Raw genomic sequence first — 15,575 nt, forward strand, 5'->3', positions numbered from 1 at the left:
AATAATTGTTGTGCACCTACTATGTGCCAAACACCTTGTAATCACCTCCGGATGGGACGTTCAGTAAAGGCAAGGTGTCTGCCGGTTCCATTCATCTGTGTTCGCCAAGCATCGTCATGGCACACAGTAGGCACTTCATACGTGGGGGCAGGGGGAGCGCCCCGCCTGCCCCTCCCCCGCTCCAGGAAGTGCGGGGGCTCCAGCCGCCCGGCGGGCCGCGATGCATTCTGGGAAAGCAGCAGCACCAGATCCAAGATGGCGGCCAGCAGGAGGCTGATGAAGGTAAAAGCCATTCTCCGGCGCCGGCCGGGTGGGGGGGCGGCGTCCCGGGCCGGGGGTCCCCGCGGCGGGCGGGACTCCTCGGGGCGTCGCCGCTCGGTCTCCCGTCCCTGTGTGGCCCCACCGCCCCTCTGACCGCACACGGGCAGAGGGAGGTAACGGGGCCGCCTAGGCCGCAGCCTGGGCGGGAGCGCCAGGCCGCGCTGGGAGCTGCCTCTGGCCCCTCCGCCCGGTCCGGGGCGTTCACGTCGCCCTCTGCCCGAACCCGGCCAGGTCCTTCTCGCGGTCCTTCCCCCGAACCGGGGGCGGCGTTGATGTGGGGACCCCGCTGGGAGGTCCCGAACCGGGCGCCCGCGGGGAAGGCCCGAGCGCCGGAGCTCCGACCGGGATCCCGCGCCGCGGAGCCGCCCCGCCCTGGGCCGCAGCGCGCCGGGTTTAGAGCTCCGGAGGCTAGGAGGTTGGGAAGCTCGGGCTGGGGAAAGAAGGGGGAGGCCAGGCGACAAAAGTTAGGTCAGTTTGTTGGTGGGTCGTTTGAAATTGCTCTGGGTCCTAGCAAACTGTCGCCTTGTGACTGCAGAGTCACACAGCCGGCAAGTTCCAACTCCAGGAAGGCGCGGGGTCGGCCGCATTCGCGGCGCTGTTCTCTTTCCCTGTCTCCTTTTCAACCTACCACTTAAAATCATCAGGATCTTCTTTCCCTGCCGAAGCAAAAGTGCCATTTTGGGGGGTGGTTTAGGGGTTGGCTTTAGTCGTTCGAACCCAAACCGGCCAAAGTTTATAAAAATAACTTGGTACTTTGTATATTGCATGCAGCGGGGTGCCTTTTTGCTAAGTGGCTCCTTTGGTGGGGAATACAGATACTAAACTGGCTTAGTTCTCTCCCGAGTATGTTTGCCGGCGTCCTCCGGAGCCGACCTCACCAAGACTTCTGAGTCCGCGCCCGGATAGTGCTGCCGGGTTGCACGGGGCCGGAAATAAAAAGACCTAGGAGCTGATTTCCTGAGAGGAGATAAAAAGCTGGGGTTCCTCTTGGGTAGAGCAGTGCTCGGTGGAACTAGACATTGAACTTGGAGTCACAGCCTTTGGGCCTTCCCTCCCTGGGAACGTTTCCTTTCTTTTGTTCACTAAGGGCTGGGGACGACATTTAACTTTATAAAAGTGGATCGGAAGTGGGCACAAAAGAACAGTCAGCAGATTCCAGACTTTTCCTCATCTTTTTTCTGTCGGAGACACCACCATTTACCCACCAGTCATCCAGATGAGAGGACTGTTATTCACTTAGTTCCCTACCCTACTGCAGTCACCCATTAAGACTTGGGGATTTTACTTTAGAGGGAGTTCTGGAGTGTGCTTTCCTTCCTAATCTTAATGCAATTACCAGAATCCATACCCTCATCTCTCAGATGCCTTTCCAAGTCCATACTCTTCTTCTCTGACTCCACTTCTTGGACACTAAAGTTCTTCTAAAGCAAATATTTAATCCTTTCGCTCCTATTGAAGCCTTTGTGATCTTACTGTCCTCAACAGTTAATCCTAACTTCTTATTTGTCGTAAAAGACCCTCCTTAGGCTGGCAGAAATCTGGTTAGCCTCCCCTCCAGCCCCTTACTTTCCCACTACCCTTGCAAATCATAGTAGCTACTTTTTTTTTTTAAGCTGTTACTTTATGCAGCCCTGTACTTCACATTCATAATCATGTTTAATCATCCTTGAAAAGTAAACATTCCCATTTTGTAGGTGGTAAAATGGAATGCTGAGAGATTGGTTGGGTTGCCTCAGTTTTTCTAGTTTGGGAGGGTGAGCTGTAATCTCACATCTGTTTGACTCCAGAGCCCCCTGCTCTTCCTCAGTCAGTCACTATGTGGTGTTCCTTTGCACTTTCTGTTTGGTTTTCGAGAAAGGCTGCCTTCCCCTTGCTTCTCTTTTCCAGGGAAATCTTAGGTTCAGTTCCAATGCCAGCTACTCTGTCAGGCCTTTGCCCCCATCCCCTTTCAGAATAAGTTGTTCCTCCTTTTTGTGACCACAGCACTTTCTTTATGTTTCTCTTTAAGATTTTGTCCCGATCAGATTTGTGTTAGACTTGCATTTCCTACTGTGTTTTGAGTTCTTCAAGGACAGGAATCTTGACCTAATTCATCCTTGCAGGGTATCCCCTAGTCTACCCCAGTTGACCTAGTTGGGGCTCCCAGGCTTCCAAGGTTCTGAGAAGGGGAGTTAACTGGTTTTTAGATTATTTTTGTATTTCCAAAAAATTGGAGCTTAGAGAAAATGTGTAACGGTAACTGAGTGCCCTTTTTTTTTTTTTTTTAAGATTTTATATATTTATTTGACAGAGATCACAAGTAGGCAGAGAGGCAGGCAGAGAGAGAAAGGAGGAAGCAGGCTCTCCGCAGCAGAGAGCCCAATGCGGGGCTCAATCCCAGGACCCTGGGATCATGACCTGAGCAAGCCGAAGGCAGAGGCTTTAACCCACTGAGCCACCCAGGCGCCCCTAACTGAGTGCTTTTAAGTGCTAGGTCATTTACATTAATTCTTTTCAATAACTCTTAGAATTAGCATATTGTTGTCTTTATTTTACAAGTGAGAGAATTGTGAGGCTTTGATAGGTTGAGTGTTACCTAAGGTGGCGTTGCTATCTGACCAGGGTGGGAAGAGGTAAGATGTTAAATCTCCCTACCTTCAAATCCCAAGGTTCATGCCTTTTTCTTACTCCAAGGGTACCTGGAAGACTATGTAGTTTCTTGAGTTGTGGATGGAAATTCTTTTCAATTCAGTAGAGGAATGCTGGTTACATGATGCAGGTCACTGGCTCTGAGAGTCAGAGTTTAAGATGTTTAGTTAAAAAAAACACAAAACCCAAATTATTGTTGCATGTCGATAAATACATGGAAATAAAATAGGCGTTTTTGATGATGAAAAAAACATGTTGAAAAATCAAATGAATTACATCTTAAAGAACTTTAGATTTCTTCAGAAACTATTATCCAGGACACTCATGAAGATTTCTTTGTAACAATGAACTGTCTGCAGATAGTATAAGATACATTATTAAAAGTAGACTGATTTGCATATATTGGGCTGAGAAGTTATTTTAGGCAAGGTGAGTATGATCAAGTCTTTAACTTAAAAATCATTTTCTGGGTGCCCAGGTGGCTTACTTAGTTGGTTAGGCTTCTGTCTTTCGTGCTTTTCATGGTCCCAGGGTCCTGGGAGTCTCATGTCTGGCTCCTTGCTCACCGGGGAGTCTGCTGCTCCCTCTGTCCCTTCCCCACTCTGTCTCTCAAAAATAAATAAACAGGGTGCCTGGGTGGCTCAGTGGGTTAAAACCTCTGCCTTCAGCTTGGGTCATGATCCCAGGATCCTGGGATTGAGTCCTGCATCGGGCTCTCTGCTCTGCAGGGAGCCTGCTTCCTCCTTTCTCTGTCTGCCTGCCTCTCTGCCTACTGGTGATTTCTGTCAAATAAATAAGTAAAATTTTTTAAAAATAAATAAATAAACAAACAAAAAAATACAGGGTGTCTGGGTGGCTCAGATGGTTAATCCTGCCTTTGGCTCAGCTCATGATCCCAGGATCCTGGGATCAGGTCTGGTACTGGGCTCCCTGCTTGGCAGGGAGCCTGCTTCTCCCTCTCCCTCTGCTGCTCTCCCTGCTTGTACTCTCTCTCTATCAAATAAATAAACAAAATCTTAAAACAACAACAACACTTGCCAAAAGGATTAGCCTTTTTCAGAACACTTTTTAGGAATTACAATGTTAATATAACATTAAATACATTTTAATTTGCAAGCAGCAAATTCAGCATTGATGGCAACAATGCGAATGTAACCATTGCTTCTATCAGGAAGGGAAATAGCTACAAAAGTGAAACCTGTAGGTGTGGTTGAGGAAATTGATGCAGTCTGATCATTTCTTTTCAGCCTCTGAATTGCACACATCTCCCCTAAGGGCCCTCCAGCTGAGTATCTCCCCACAAGGGCTCTTCCGTAGATTTAAGATTTTAAAAGGGCGGGGTGATATTTTATTAGTTATTATGGTGTAACTGTTGAAATAAGGAATTGAGATTTGTGGCAGCCTTTTAATGCATTTTCAATAATGTTCAGTCCGGGTGCCTTGGTTGCTCATTCGGCATCTGATTAGTGATTTTGGCTCAGGTCATGGGATCATCTCTGTGGTGACACCATGCTTAGCAGGGAGTTTGCTTGGGGTTCTCTCCCTCTGCCCCTCCCCCCATTCATTTTCATGTGCACGTGCTTGCTCTCTCCCTCAAATCTTAAAAAAAAAAAAATGTTCAGTTAAAACTCTGCTTTGGTGGGCGCCTGGGTGGCTCAGTGGGTTAAAGCCTCTGCCTTCGGCTCAGGTCATGATCCCAGGGTCCTGGGATCGAGCCCCGCGTCGGGCTCTCTGCTCAGCAGGGAGCCTGCTTCCTCCTCTCTCTCTCTGCCTGCCTCTCTGCCTACTTGTAATCTCTGTCAAATAAAATAAATAAAATCTTTAAAAAAAAAAAAAACAACTCTGCATTGGTGTACTTTCTCTCAATCCATAATTACACATGAATAAGTAGGAGGAGTCACTAAATTAACAGTTCTTTCCTTGGAATTCATAGGCAATAAACTGGTTTGGTTTTGAATACAAGTTTATGTTCTCTGAAGTTGGGTAATTAACACGACAGAGCAGTGAGCATGTCTGGTAGGTGGGTTGTGTGTGTCAGAAGATGGGAGTTTTCCAGATGATGCTCTGCCAATATAAATGTCCTGAATCCACTGGGTTTTGGGGAATTCAGAAAAGCATTGTATTTTTTTTTTTTAATCGTAAGTGTAAAATCCCAGTAAGTTGGGACGATTTCAGCTTCCCTTAATGACCCTCATTGTACATGTTTCTCCATTAAAAGAAAATTGGGACAGGCCTTGGGAAAGAGAGTTTACTTAGTTGTTGCAACATTTGCGATCTTTTCTCAAGGTCTGCACTGAACAAAAACGCTCGTCTCAGGGTACTTGGACCTATTTCGATTTTGTTACAACTCTAATGAGAGTTTGTCACATTAGCATTGTATTGTACCAAGTCAGCTGGTCATATTCCATTGAAAAGCACCACTAAATGTTCAAGAGATATTTCTATTTTCTTTGCTGTAACACTAAGGGATTAAACTTAGAGAACCCCAAGGTGCCTTTCCTGAGCCCGTAGTTTGTATCTAACTGCCTTGAGTTTTCCCTTTGAATGGCACATAGACCTGTAGTTGTCCAGGCTCATCCCATGCACCATGCTTCTCCTGTCTTGCCTTCCTTAGTTAATGAGCACCTTGTCTACTCAGTCACCCACAGAAGAACCTGGGGGAGCCCCCCTCGCCCCCTCTTCTCTAATCTAGCCACTTGCCAGATTCTGCTGAAGTAGGCCTTTATCTTTGGTCTCTGTGTGTCTTTTCTCCATACACACTACTGCTTCCTTAGTTGAGGCCATCCATTGTGGTAGGACACCTGCATCTGATTCCTCTGTGGCTTCCTCTTATTCCTCACCAGTCCATTGTGAGCCTAACATGATTCCTAACCAGCAGTTCATCAAAGAGAAGTGCATGTACTTAGGACTCCAGCCCTGCTTTCAGAGATTGGAACCAAATTAAGGAGGTCAGGGCTCTGTATATAAAAACCCACATTTCGGGGTGCCTGGGTGGCTCAGTTGGTTGGGCGACTGCCTTTGGCTCAGGTCATGATCCTGGAATCCCGGAATCAAGTCCTGCATTGGGCTCCCTGCTCAGTGGGAGTCTGCTCTCTCTGATTCTACCCCTTCTCATGGTCTTTCTCACTCATTCTCTCTCTGTTTCTCAAATAAATAAAATATTTTTAAAAAATTAAAAAAGGGGCACCTGAGTGGCTCAGTGGGTTAAAGCTTCTGCCTTCGGCTCAGGTCATGATCCCAGGGTCCTGGGATCGAGCTTTGAATCAGCCTCTCTGCTCAACGGGGAGCCTGCTTCCTCCTCTCTCTCTGCCTGCCTCTCTGCCTACTTGTGATCTGTCTGTCAAATAAATTAAAATCTTTAAAAATAAAAAAATAAAATAAAACCCCACATTTCTTAGCATGTTCCTTCAAGTTCTGGTCTCGACAGTCTCTTTCCCCACTTGCCCGTGGGATCCCCTAAACATGCTTTGCCCCTTTGGGTCTCTTAATGGGCATCCCTGCCTCTTCTCCACATCAGGTAATTTCTTGTCCTTTAAGACTCAGCTCACAGGGCCCCCTCCTCTTGGCTCTGCATTCGAGGAGCTCTGTGAGGGAGGAAAAATGGCATGCATCTAGAACAAAGAAATCCTGGTCAGTCCACTGTATGCTGGATGTATGCCAGCCGAATTATGGAGTACAGGGGAGGGAAAGATCCTCTGACATTGAGAAGAAGGTGGAACTTGGTCTTACCTTTCAAGAATAAGTAAAGGTTTGGATTGTTGAGGGGAGGGGCCTGGCAGCCAGTGAGGTTAAGTAGGTTTCATCCCTCAGAGTGGATGCAGGCAATGGCTATGACTCTTACAGGGTCTTGGGAAACCCTGGTGATGGTTCACCTACCTCCCAATATGGCTGCTTTCTTCTGACCTTGTGCTGTCCTTTTCTTAGGTTTTAGTTAGGCCAGCCCTGAGGAATTTTCCAGAAGCAGTGGGTAAGTGGCCTAGTTTTACCCTAGATTGGTATATCCAGTGCACCTGGCCCTCCAAAACTCTGTCTTCCCTCTGCCCTGACAGGACTAAGTTTTCTGCCCAGCCACTGGGAGACTTGTTTCTCCATGAAGGGACGTCATGGAGGACGATGCTGATGGGTTTAGGGACAGGTGGCTAAGAGGTGCCTGGGCCTTTAACTTGGAGTCAGATGTATCCTCAGCTTCAGGATCCAGGAGAAGCAGCAGGCTGCTCACCTGTGAGAGCTTTTGCCCCCAGGTTTCCTCTAGCCAGTCTTGTCCTGTTAGATAAACCTAACCCTCACCTCAGTGAAAAATGGGGGAGGAAAGGGTCTTTCATTCAGGGCAAAGCTATTGAGAGGAAGAATACAGTGTACTGGTTAAGAGCTTCTGGAGGGGTGCCTGGGTGGCTAAATTGGTTAGGTGTCTGCCTTTGGCTCAGATCATGATCCCAGGGTCTTGGAATCGAGTCCTGTATTGGGCTCCCAGCTCAGTGGGGAGCCTGCTTCTCTCTCTCCCTCATCTCCTGTTCCCCCTGATTGTGTTCTCCTGCTCTCTCTGCCAATATAAATAAGTAAAAAAAAACTTTTTAAAAGACTTTTATTTTTTTATTTGACATAGAGAGATCACAAGTAGGCAGAGAGAGATGGGGGAAGCAGGCTCCCTGCTGAGCAGAGAGCCCCATGCGGGGCTTGATCCCAGGACCCTGAGATCATGACCTGAGCTGAAGGCAGAGGCTTAACCCACTGAGCCACCCAGGCGCCCCAATATATATATATATTTTTAAAAGAGCTTTTGGAGGTTGCATATCCTAGGCCTGCCACATCTTAGTGGAGGAACTTGGGCAAGTTGCTTGATCTCTGTATGTTAGTTTACTTCACCTGTGTGTGAAAGTGAAATAAATTAGTATATATTACGTGTTCTGGAGCATGCTTAGCATATCCTAAGTGTGATATACGTGTAGATTATTATTATTATTGAGAGTCAGCAAGACACATCCCAGGACAGTGAGGAGAGCACCCTGGCAGGAGGAGAGGGCTTAGTGCTGAAAAGATGGGCTGGGCCAGGTAGGGGTGGCATGCCAGGACATGACCCCACCAGAGGCAGAGCTCATTCTCTTACCCTCCCCTCTCTCCTGCCTCTTGAAGTAACCTGTTCTTAGGGTTAGCAAGAGGTTTGTTTGTTTGTTTGTTTCTTTTTTTAAGATTTTATTTATTTATTTGACACAGAGAGAGAGATCACAAGTAGGCAGAGGGGGAAGCAGGGGCCTTGCTGAGCAGAGAGCCCAATGCGGGGCTCAACCCCAGAACCCTGAGATCATGACCTGAGCCGAAGGCAGAGGCTTAAACCCACTGAACAACCCAGGCACCCCAGCAAGAGGTTTCTTGAGACGGCTGTGTGAACTTGTGCATCTTTGTTCAAAAATACATACTTTTTCTAGCAAAATTGAAAAGCTCTTGAATTCAAAATTAGTCTTCCCAGTATCTCAGGATCTCACCCTTGTATTATTTCTTTCTGTCCTGCATGTATTATGCTCAGTGTGATGACTGTCACTGTGTTCAAAGATGAGCCGAGGTGCAGTTCAAGGTGCTGAATGGTGCTGAGCTGGGAGTAGGGGGTGGGAATTTGAAGGGAACTCTCTCTCTTTTTTAAAGATTTTATTTATTTATTTATTTGACAGAGAGAGAGAGAGAGCGAGCGAGAGAGGGAACACAAGCGGGGGGAGTGGGAGAGGAAGAAGCAGGCCTCCTACTGAGCAGGGAGCCGGATGTGGGTCTTGATCCCAGGACTCCGGGATCAAGACCCAAGCTGAAGGCAGACACTTAACAACTGAGCCACCCAGGTGCCTCTCTCTCTCTCTTTTTTTTTTTTAAAGAGATTTTATTTATTTATTTAAAAGAGTAAGAGAGGGCAAACATATGTGCAAGGAGAGGGAGAGGAGGGGAGAGAATCTGACACTAGGCTGATCCCACAAACCTGAGATCGTGACCTGAGCTGAAATCAAGAGACGGAAGCTCAGCCGACGGAGCTGCCCTGAAGGAAACTCTCAAATAAGTAGTTGCAGTCCCAGAAATAATCCTGTTGCTTTTTGTCTTCTGTTTCAGCCCTGAAGCAGAAAGTTAAGGAAGGTTGCTTCTTTCTGGTGGCTGTTCTGTTTTTCCTCCTGGCCCTTTGTGCAGTCTGTTTAGAATTCCAGAGCTTCAAGAGGTCCCCTTGACAGGAGTCTTGGGGGGCACCACTCACAGGCTCACAGTGGAGCCTGGCACACTCACTGCCCAGGCCTCCCTGCTCTTAGGGTCTTCCCATAGCAGCTTTTTTTTTTTTTTTAAAGATTTTATTTACTTATTTATTTGACAGAGGAAGAGACAGCCAGAGAGGGGGCAACACAAGCAGGGTTGGTGGGAGAGGGAGAGGCAGGCTTCCCGCTGAGCAGGGAGCCCGATGCAGGGCTCTCATTCCCAGCACCCCAGGATCACAACCCAGGCTGAATACAGATGCCCAACAACTGAGCAACACAGACGCCCCTGATTTTTTTTTTTTTTTTAAGATTTTATTTATTTATTTGACAGAGAGAGAGATCACAAGTAGGCAGAGGAGCAGGCAGAGAGATAGGAAGGAAGCAGGCTCCCCGCTGAGCAGAGTCCGATGCAGGGCTTGATCCCAGGACCCTAAGATCACAACCCGAGCCGAAGGCAGAGGCTTAACCCACTGAGCCACCCAGCTGCCCCTGCTTTTTTTTTTTTTAAGATTTTGTTTATTTATTTGACAGACAGAGATCGCAAGCAGGCAGAGAGGCAGGCAGAGAGAGAGGAGGAAGCAGGCCCCCTGCGGAGCAGAGAGCCTGATGCGGGACTCAGTCCCAGGACCCTGAGATCATGACCTGAGCCAAAGGCAGAGGCTTTAACCCACTGAGCCACCCAGGCGCCCCCTGCTTTTGGTTTTTAAGGAAGGAGGGACATGGTGGATAGGAGGAGAATTCATTTCAGGTTAGGTGGTGGTTTGGGTTTGTTCAGTTTTTTTTTGTTTGTTTGTTTTTAAGGTTTTGTTTATCCATTTGACAGAGAGGTCACAAGCAGGGGGAGCAGCAGACAGAGGGAGAAGGAGAAGCAGCCTCCCCACTGAGCAGGGAGCCTGAAGTGGGGCTCGATCCCAGGACTCTGGGATCATGACCTGAGCCGGAGACAGATGCTTAACCAACTGAGCCACTCGGGTGTCCCGGTTTTGTTCAGTTTTTAACAGATGATTGTTTTCTGTACTTCGTGATCTTGTCAGATTTTGTTTCTCCTTCTTTACCAGAACAGTTCAGCAGAGGAGTAAAATACTATTTTGACAGCCCGTGGCCCAGCAGGCACATTTGCCAGCATAGCAGTCAGTAATGTCAAATCCAGTGCTCATGGTGGTGCTCTGTCTTTCTGAGAGGGGATGCTGCCTGACTCTGTCACAGAATTGGAGAGTGGGTACAACTCAGAAGTTGAACAGCCTCTGAGTCCCTTCTGACATGATTTGTAAAATATCTGCTTCATACTAGTGTTCCTCTTGTTAAGAAAACTCAGCACAGGAAAGCTAATCTTACAGAAGGAGACCTGCCAGATATTACACACGGCATTCCCATTCCAGTCACTCGTGCGGGGCTCTGGACTTTGGAGTGTGTGGCATAGGTCATGAATTCCAGGTACAACCATGTTCATATGGGGACAGAAACCTATTCCAGGGGCATGGTACATCCAGAAGCGGACTGTGTGTGGAGCTGACATCAGAGCCCACTCAGCTAGCTGGGGCCCCAGCCACGCTCACCTGGAGGTGTGTGGGCAGTGCGTTTCTATAAGCCTGTTCTGAATGTTCTTTTCAGAATGTCCTCTTAGAATGACCTCTTGACAGTGGCCACCACTCTGGTGGTGCTGTGGTTGAATGACAGGGACGCGAGTTCTGATCTTCACTTCTACCACGGACTCGTTTCTGTCATCACCTTGAGCCTCAGTGTGCTGATTCTGCAACAGGGTAATGAAACAACTTTGTAGTTTCATTTCATGTAGTTTCATGACTACTTTGTAGAGTTAAGATAGGAGTTGAGCACATTAGTTGTCGTAATAACTAAGTGTAAGATGGTGTACTGCTGACCCATGCAAGGGTTCATGTGTTGCTTTGGGTTCCGCCTCCTTTGCTGAGTATTCGTTGAAGTAAGAGAATCATATTTGGGGGTTTTGAAACTTTATGTTTAGATGTAAAGTATTTTGAACTTAATATTAACATCATGATTTAGCGTCATTGCCACTGGTTGCTTTGTGCAAGCTTGGAAAGCACATTTCTGTCAAAATTAGTTACTTGGCTCCCATGACACAAAAAAGCAGGAAGTCTTTTTTTTTTTTTTTTTTTCCAAATTATTAATGTCCTACCAATTATGGAGCTGGTACTTGAGAGTGATGCTGTACTTAGATTTAAGGCAGGTTTGTGTAACTTTACCTTAGACATCCAGCTCCATCTGCCCGGTTTCATTTTACCTGGACAAGAGGAGCCTAGAAACATTCCTTGCACAGCATAAACACTTAAGGGCCAGCTGTGAAGGGTTAGGGCAGTATCTGTCTCTAAGCTGTATCTGTTCATGCCTTTGTCATTGTAACTCTGGGCGAGTGCTGTTCCAGAGCAGGCGAGCCCTCCCAGGATCCTGCTTAGGAAATAGGAGCCCCTGCTTTGCCTGTTTGCAGTGAAGGCGTGGCCACCCTCACCCACAGCTTTGTGTGGCTGAGAGATTCTACTCGGTCTCCGGTCCTGGCCTTACCCTGTAAAAGGCCTGTGAATTGGGCATCTCTGAACATCAGCTTTATGAGCTGTAAGGTGAAGCTAATACGCCTGACGTGCCTGCCTCCGAGGGATGTTGTGAGCTTCTAGTCCCTATTCTATGTGCTGTTCATTGTAAATACCGCCGAGTGTTGTAACCAACCGCCGCTCAGGCTTCTCTGTCAGGGTCTTCCTCCGGCCTTTCACATGGCTGCTTTGGGTGTGGATCTCCTACTTGGAAGGCACACATCTTCTGGAGCATCTTCGTTTTTGGAGATTACCTCCAGAAACACCTTGCTTTCCTAAAAGACCACCTCTTCCCTAGCATCTCTCCCTTTCTCTGTGGTATTTTATCATTCTGTTTTTCACATTTTTTTAAAAAAGATTTTATTTATTTGACAGACAGAGATCACAAGTAGGCAGAGAGGCAGGCAGAGAGAGAGAGAGGAGGAAGCAGGTTCCTCGCTGAGCATAGAGCCCGATGTGGGGCCTGGTCCCAGGCCCTGAGATCATGACCTGAGCCGAAGGCAGAGACTTGAACCCACTGAGCCACCCAGGCACCCCAACACATTTCTGTTTTTTGTTGGGATTTTGAAGGGGATGACGACACTAAGCTGTTGCCCTACAAAGGGGAGTGTGGTGGTGATGTATTCTTAGCAACCCCTCTGCCTTGTGTTTCTTTTTCCTTTTCCTTTTCTTTTCCCTTTCATTTTCTTTCTTTTATTGAGATAAGTTGATCAGTTCATTTCTGGAAAAGCTTTGTGCCAACAACTCTAAACATATTCCTTCCTTCCTTCTTTTCCTTTCTTTATTTTCTTTTCCTTTCTTTCACATGACAAACTTATTTTTTTTAAAGATTTTTAAAATTTATTTGACAGATAGAGATCACAAGTAGGCAGAGAGGCAGGCAGAGAGAGAGAGGAGGAAGCAGATTCCCTGCTGAGAAGAGAGCCCGATGTAGGGCTCGATCCCAGAACCCTGGGATCATGACCTGAGCCGAAGGCAGAGGCTTTAACTCACTGACCCACCCAGGCGCCCTGACAAACTTATTTTTTAAGATGATTTATTTGGGCACCTGGGTGGCTCAGTCAGTTAAGCATCTGCGTTTGGCTCAGGTCATGCCTGGGATCGAGCCCTGCATTGGGCTCCCTGCTCGGTGGAGAGCCTGCTTCTCCCTCTGTTGCTCCTGTTTGTGTCCTGCACATGCTTGTTGTGTTGCATGCACACGCATGCTGTCAAATAAATAAATAAATATTTTTAAAAACATATATTTGAGAGAGAGGCATGCACGGACACAAGCAGGGTAGAGGGGCAGAGAGCTGAGGGGAGAGCTGAAGGCAGATGCTTAACCGATTGAGCCACCCAGGCGCCTCCACAGTCATTTCTAATTTAAGATCCTTTGAGTTCTGGTCATAGGCTGTTAATGCCTTATCGGGTCTATTCCCTGTTATGTAGAGGAGGGAATATATGTTGGTGCCTCAACACTGTCTTGGATTTTAAGAACTACTGTGATATAATTATGGAAGGGAATGAAACTAACATTAATTGAATATCTACGAGGGGTGCTAAGTGTTAAACACTTACAGTGTTTTTTGTAATTCTCAGTAGAGCCCTATGAATTTGGTTTCCTATTTTTCAGGTGAGACTACTGGAAGGCTGGGAGCTTCAGGGGGTATGAAGGGTGGGGCAGGGGGCTTAAGCTCAGGCCTGTCCAGTTCCAGGGTCCTCTGCTCTTTCTAGTCCAATGACAGTTTGACAGCTGTTGAAGCAACTGCTTGTCAAATCAAAACATTGTTTCTCTGTATAATATATAAAAGTAGTGCTGAAGAGAATGGTTGGGGATTGCAATATACTGAATTTTTTGTCTATAGGAAGCTTCAGAACAGAGAACAGTAAAATAACCAATGTAAGTCATAGTAAGAATTCATTTTTAAAAAAAAAAAGTTCGAAAGATTTCCAGGTTTCTGTTACCACAGACTTGTTGCAGTAAAAAGGATTCCTTACATTGCTTCTGTGTGCCTGGCTCAGTGGGAGGTGTTAGCTCTTTTAGGAGCTTATTTCTAGTCATGGAAATGACACTGAATTAATCAGAGCCTCAGTTATCTTCCTTTGTAAAAGACGGGATTGGATAAGCATGGTGGTTTTTTTTTTTTTTTTTTTTAAGATTTTATTTATTTATTTGGGGGAGAGAGAGTGAGAGAGATCATGAGCAGGAGAAGGGTAGAGGGATAAGCTGACTCCCCAGTGATCAGGGAGCCCGATATGGGGACTCTGTGGGACTGGATCCCAGCACCCCAGAATTATGACCTGAGCCGAAGGCAGATGCTTAACCAACAAGAGTCCAGGCGCACCGGGCATGGTGGTTCTTAAACGGGCGTGCACCTCAGTGTCACTGGGGGACTTCTTGGCACAAGTGCCCAGCCTTGTTCTGGAGATTCTGATCCTGCAGTTCTAGAATGAGGCCTAGGCACGATTCAGGCTTTCTCCCTCCACCCTCCCTCTCTGTCCCATCTCTCTGCATATGAGTATTAAATAACTCTCCTGGGGCCTTTGGGTGCCATCTGATTGAGAGTCCCCCAACATTAGTTAACACTTGAGCCAGATTTGGCTCCCAGCTGCTTCCCAAACATACCCGGTGATTTCTTCCTTCTGGGGCTTTGCATACATTTCTAACACATGGACACACCTGTTCCCTTCTCTGCAATGGTTTGGTTTTTTCCCCCATTCTCCAGGGCCTGACAGCTTCCCTTCCATGAGCTCATTACCCTCTGCTGTTGCCTGCTGGGCCTCCCTTGCTCTGACCTCCAGGTTACTAGAGTAGTACTTCTCTGCTCTTCTAACCTCATCTCAACAGCCAAGAAGATGGCGCTCAGCTTTACTTTTTGTGGTTCCTTTCAGGGTAGTGTGCTCTTTTCCAGTCAACAGATAAGAAATTACAGGATGCTATCGAATATGCTTTTTAAACTATATAAGCACCCCCTACCTTGTGACTTGGCTGTCCATAGCACTGATTTGACATCTGAAGCAGCCCTGGCTTTCACAGCTGATTTTTCCTCTGTACTTCTCTCTGGATTTCTTTCTTTTTTTTTTTTTTTTTTTTAAGGTTTTATTTATTTATTTGACAGACAAAGATCACAAGTAGGCAGAGAGGCAGGCAGAGAGAGAGAGAGAGAAAAGCAGGCTCTCCGCTCAGCAGAGAGCCCGATGCGGGACTCAATCCCAGGACCCTGGGATCATGACCTGAGCCGAAGGCAGCGGCTTAACCCACTGAGCCACCCAGGCGCCCCTGGATTTCTTTCTTTTTTTTAAGATTTTATTTATTTGACAGAGATCACAAGTAGGCAGAGAGGCAGTCAGAGAGAGAGAGGGGAAAGCAGGCTCCCTGCTGAGCAGAGAGCTCGATGTGGGGCTCGATCCCCGGACCTTGAGATCATGACCTGAGCCGAAGGCAGAGGCTTTAACCCACTGAGTCACCCAGGTGCCCCCTGTCTGGATTTCTTAAAGAGGACCATGGTCACAAGCTAGTTTTGAATCACTGGCTTGTGAAGGGTTCTCAGGTCCTATGTGAGGGTTTTGGGGAAGATTTTGAATGGTTGTTTGGGAAGATTTTGAATGGTTGCCCATCGTAGATCTCCAAAGAAGAAAAAAAAGACTTCCTTAAATACTTTGCCCAAACTCAGATGCACGCACTGTAGTTTTGTGACAGCCCACTGTGTATAGCTGTCTCCTGCTGTCCTTTCCGGGATGAGCTGAAGGTTCTGTGGGATGTGGAGTAGCCCGCTCCTGCTGGGGTCAGGGTTGTCTCCTGTTAGTTTCTCGGAGCTATTAGGCTGTGGTCTGTTTCTGGAGCTTGCCGCACCCTGGCCTG

At 47.2% G+C, this 15,575-nt stretch overlaps 1 protein-coding gene across 1 annotated transcript in view; it reads left to right on the plus strand.

The window, feature by feature from the left end:
- Positions 1-200: 200 nt before the first annotated feature.
- Positions 201-15,575, plus strand: part of UBE2L3 (ubiquitin conjugating enzyme E2 L3) — a 59,628-nt gene continuing 44,253 nt past the window's right edge. The window contains exon 1 of the mRNA XM_044243778.1: positions 201-282. Within this exon, the coding sequence (XP_044099713.1) occupies positions 256-282 (27 nt within the window). The 5' untranslated portion in view covers positions 201-255. The remainder of the gene's footprint in view (positions 283-15,575) is intronic.

Source organism: Neovison vison, chromosome 3 (genome assembly GCF_020171115.1).
Source record: "Neovison vison isolate M4711 chromosome 3, ASM_NN_V1, whole genome shotgun sequence".
Taxonomy (NCBI): Eukaryota; Metazoa; Chordata; class Mammalia; order Carnivora; family Mustelidae; genus Neogale; species Neogale vison.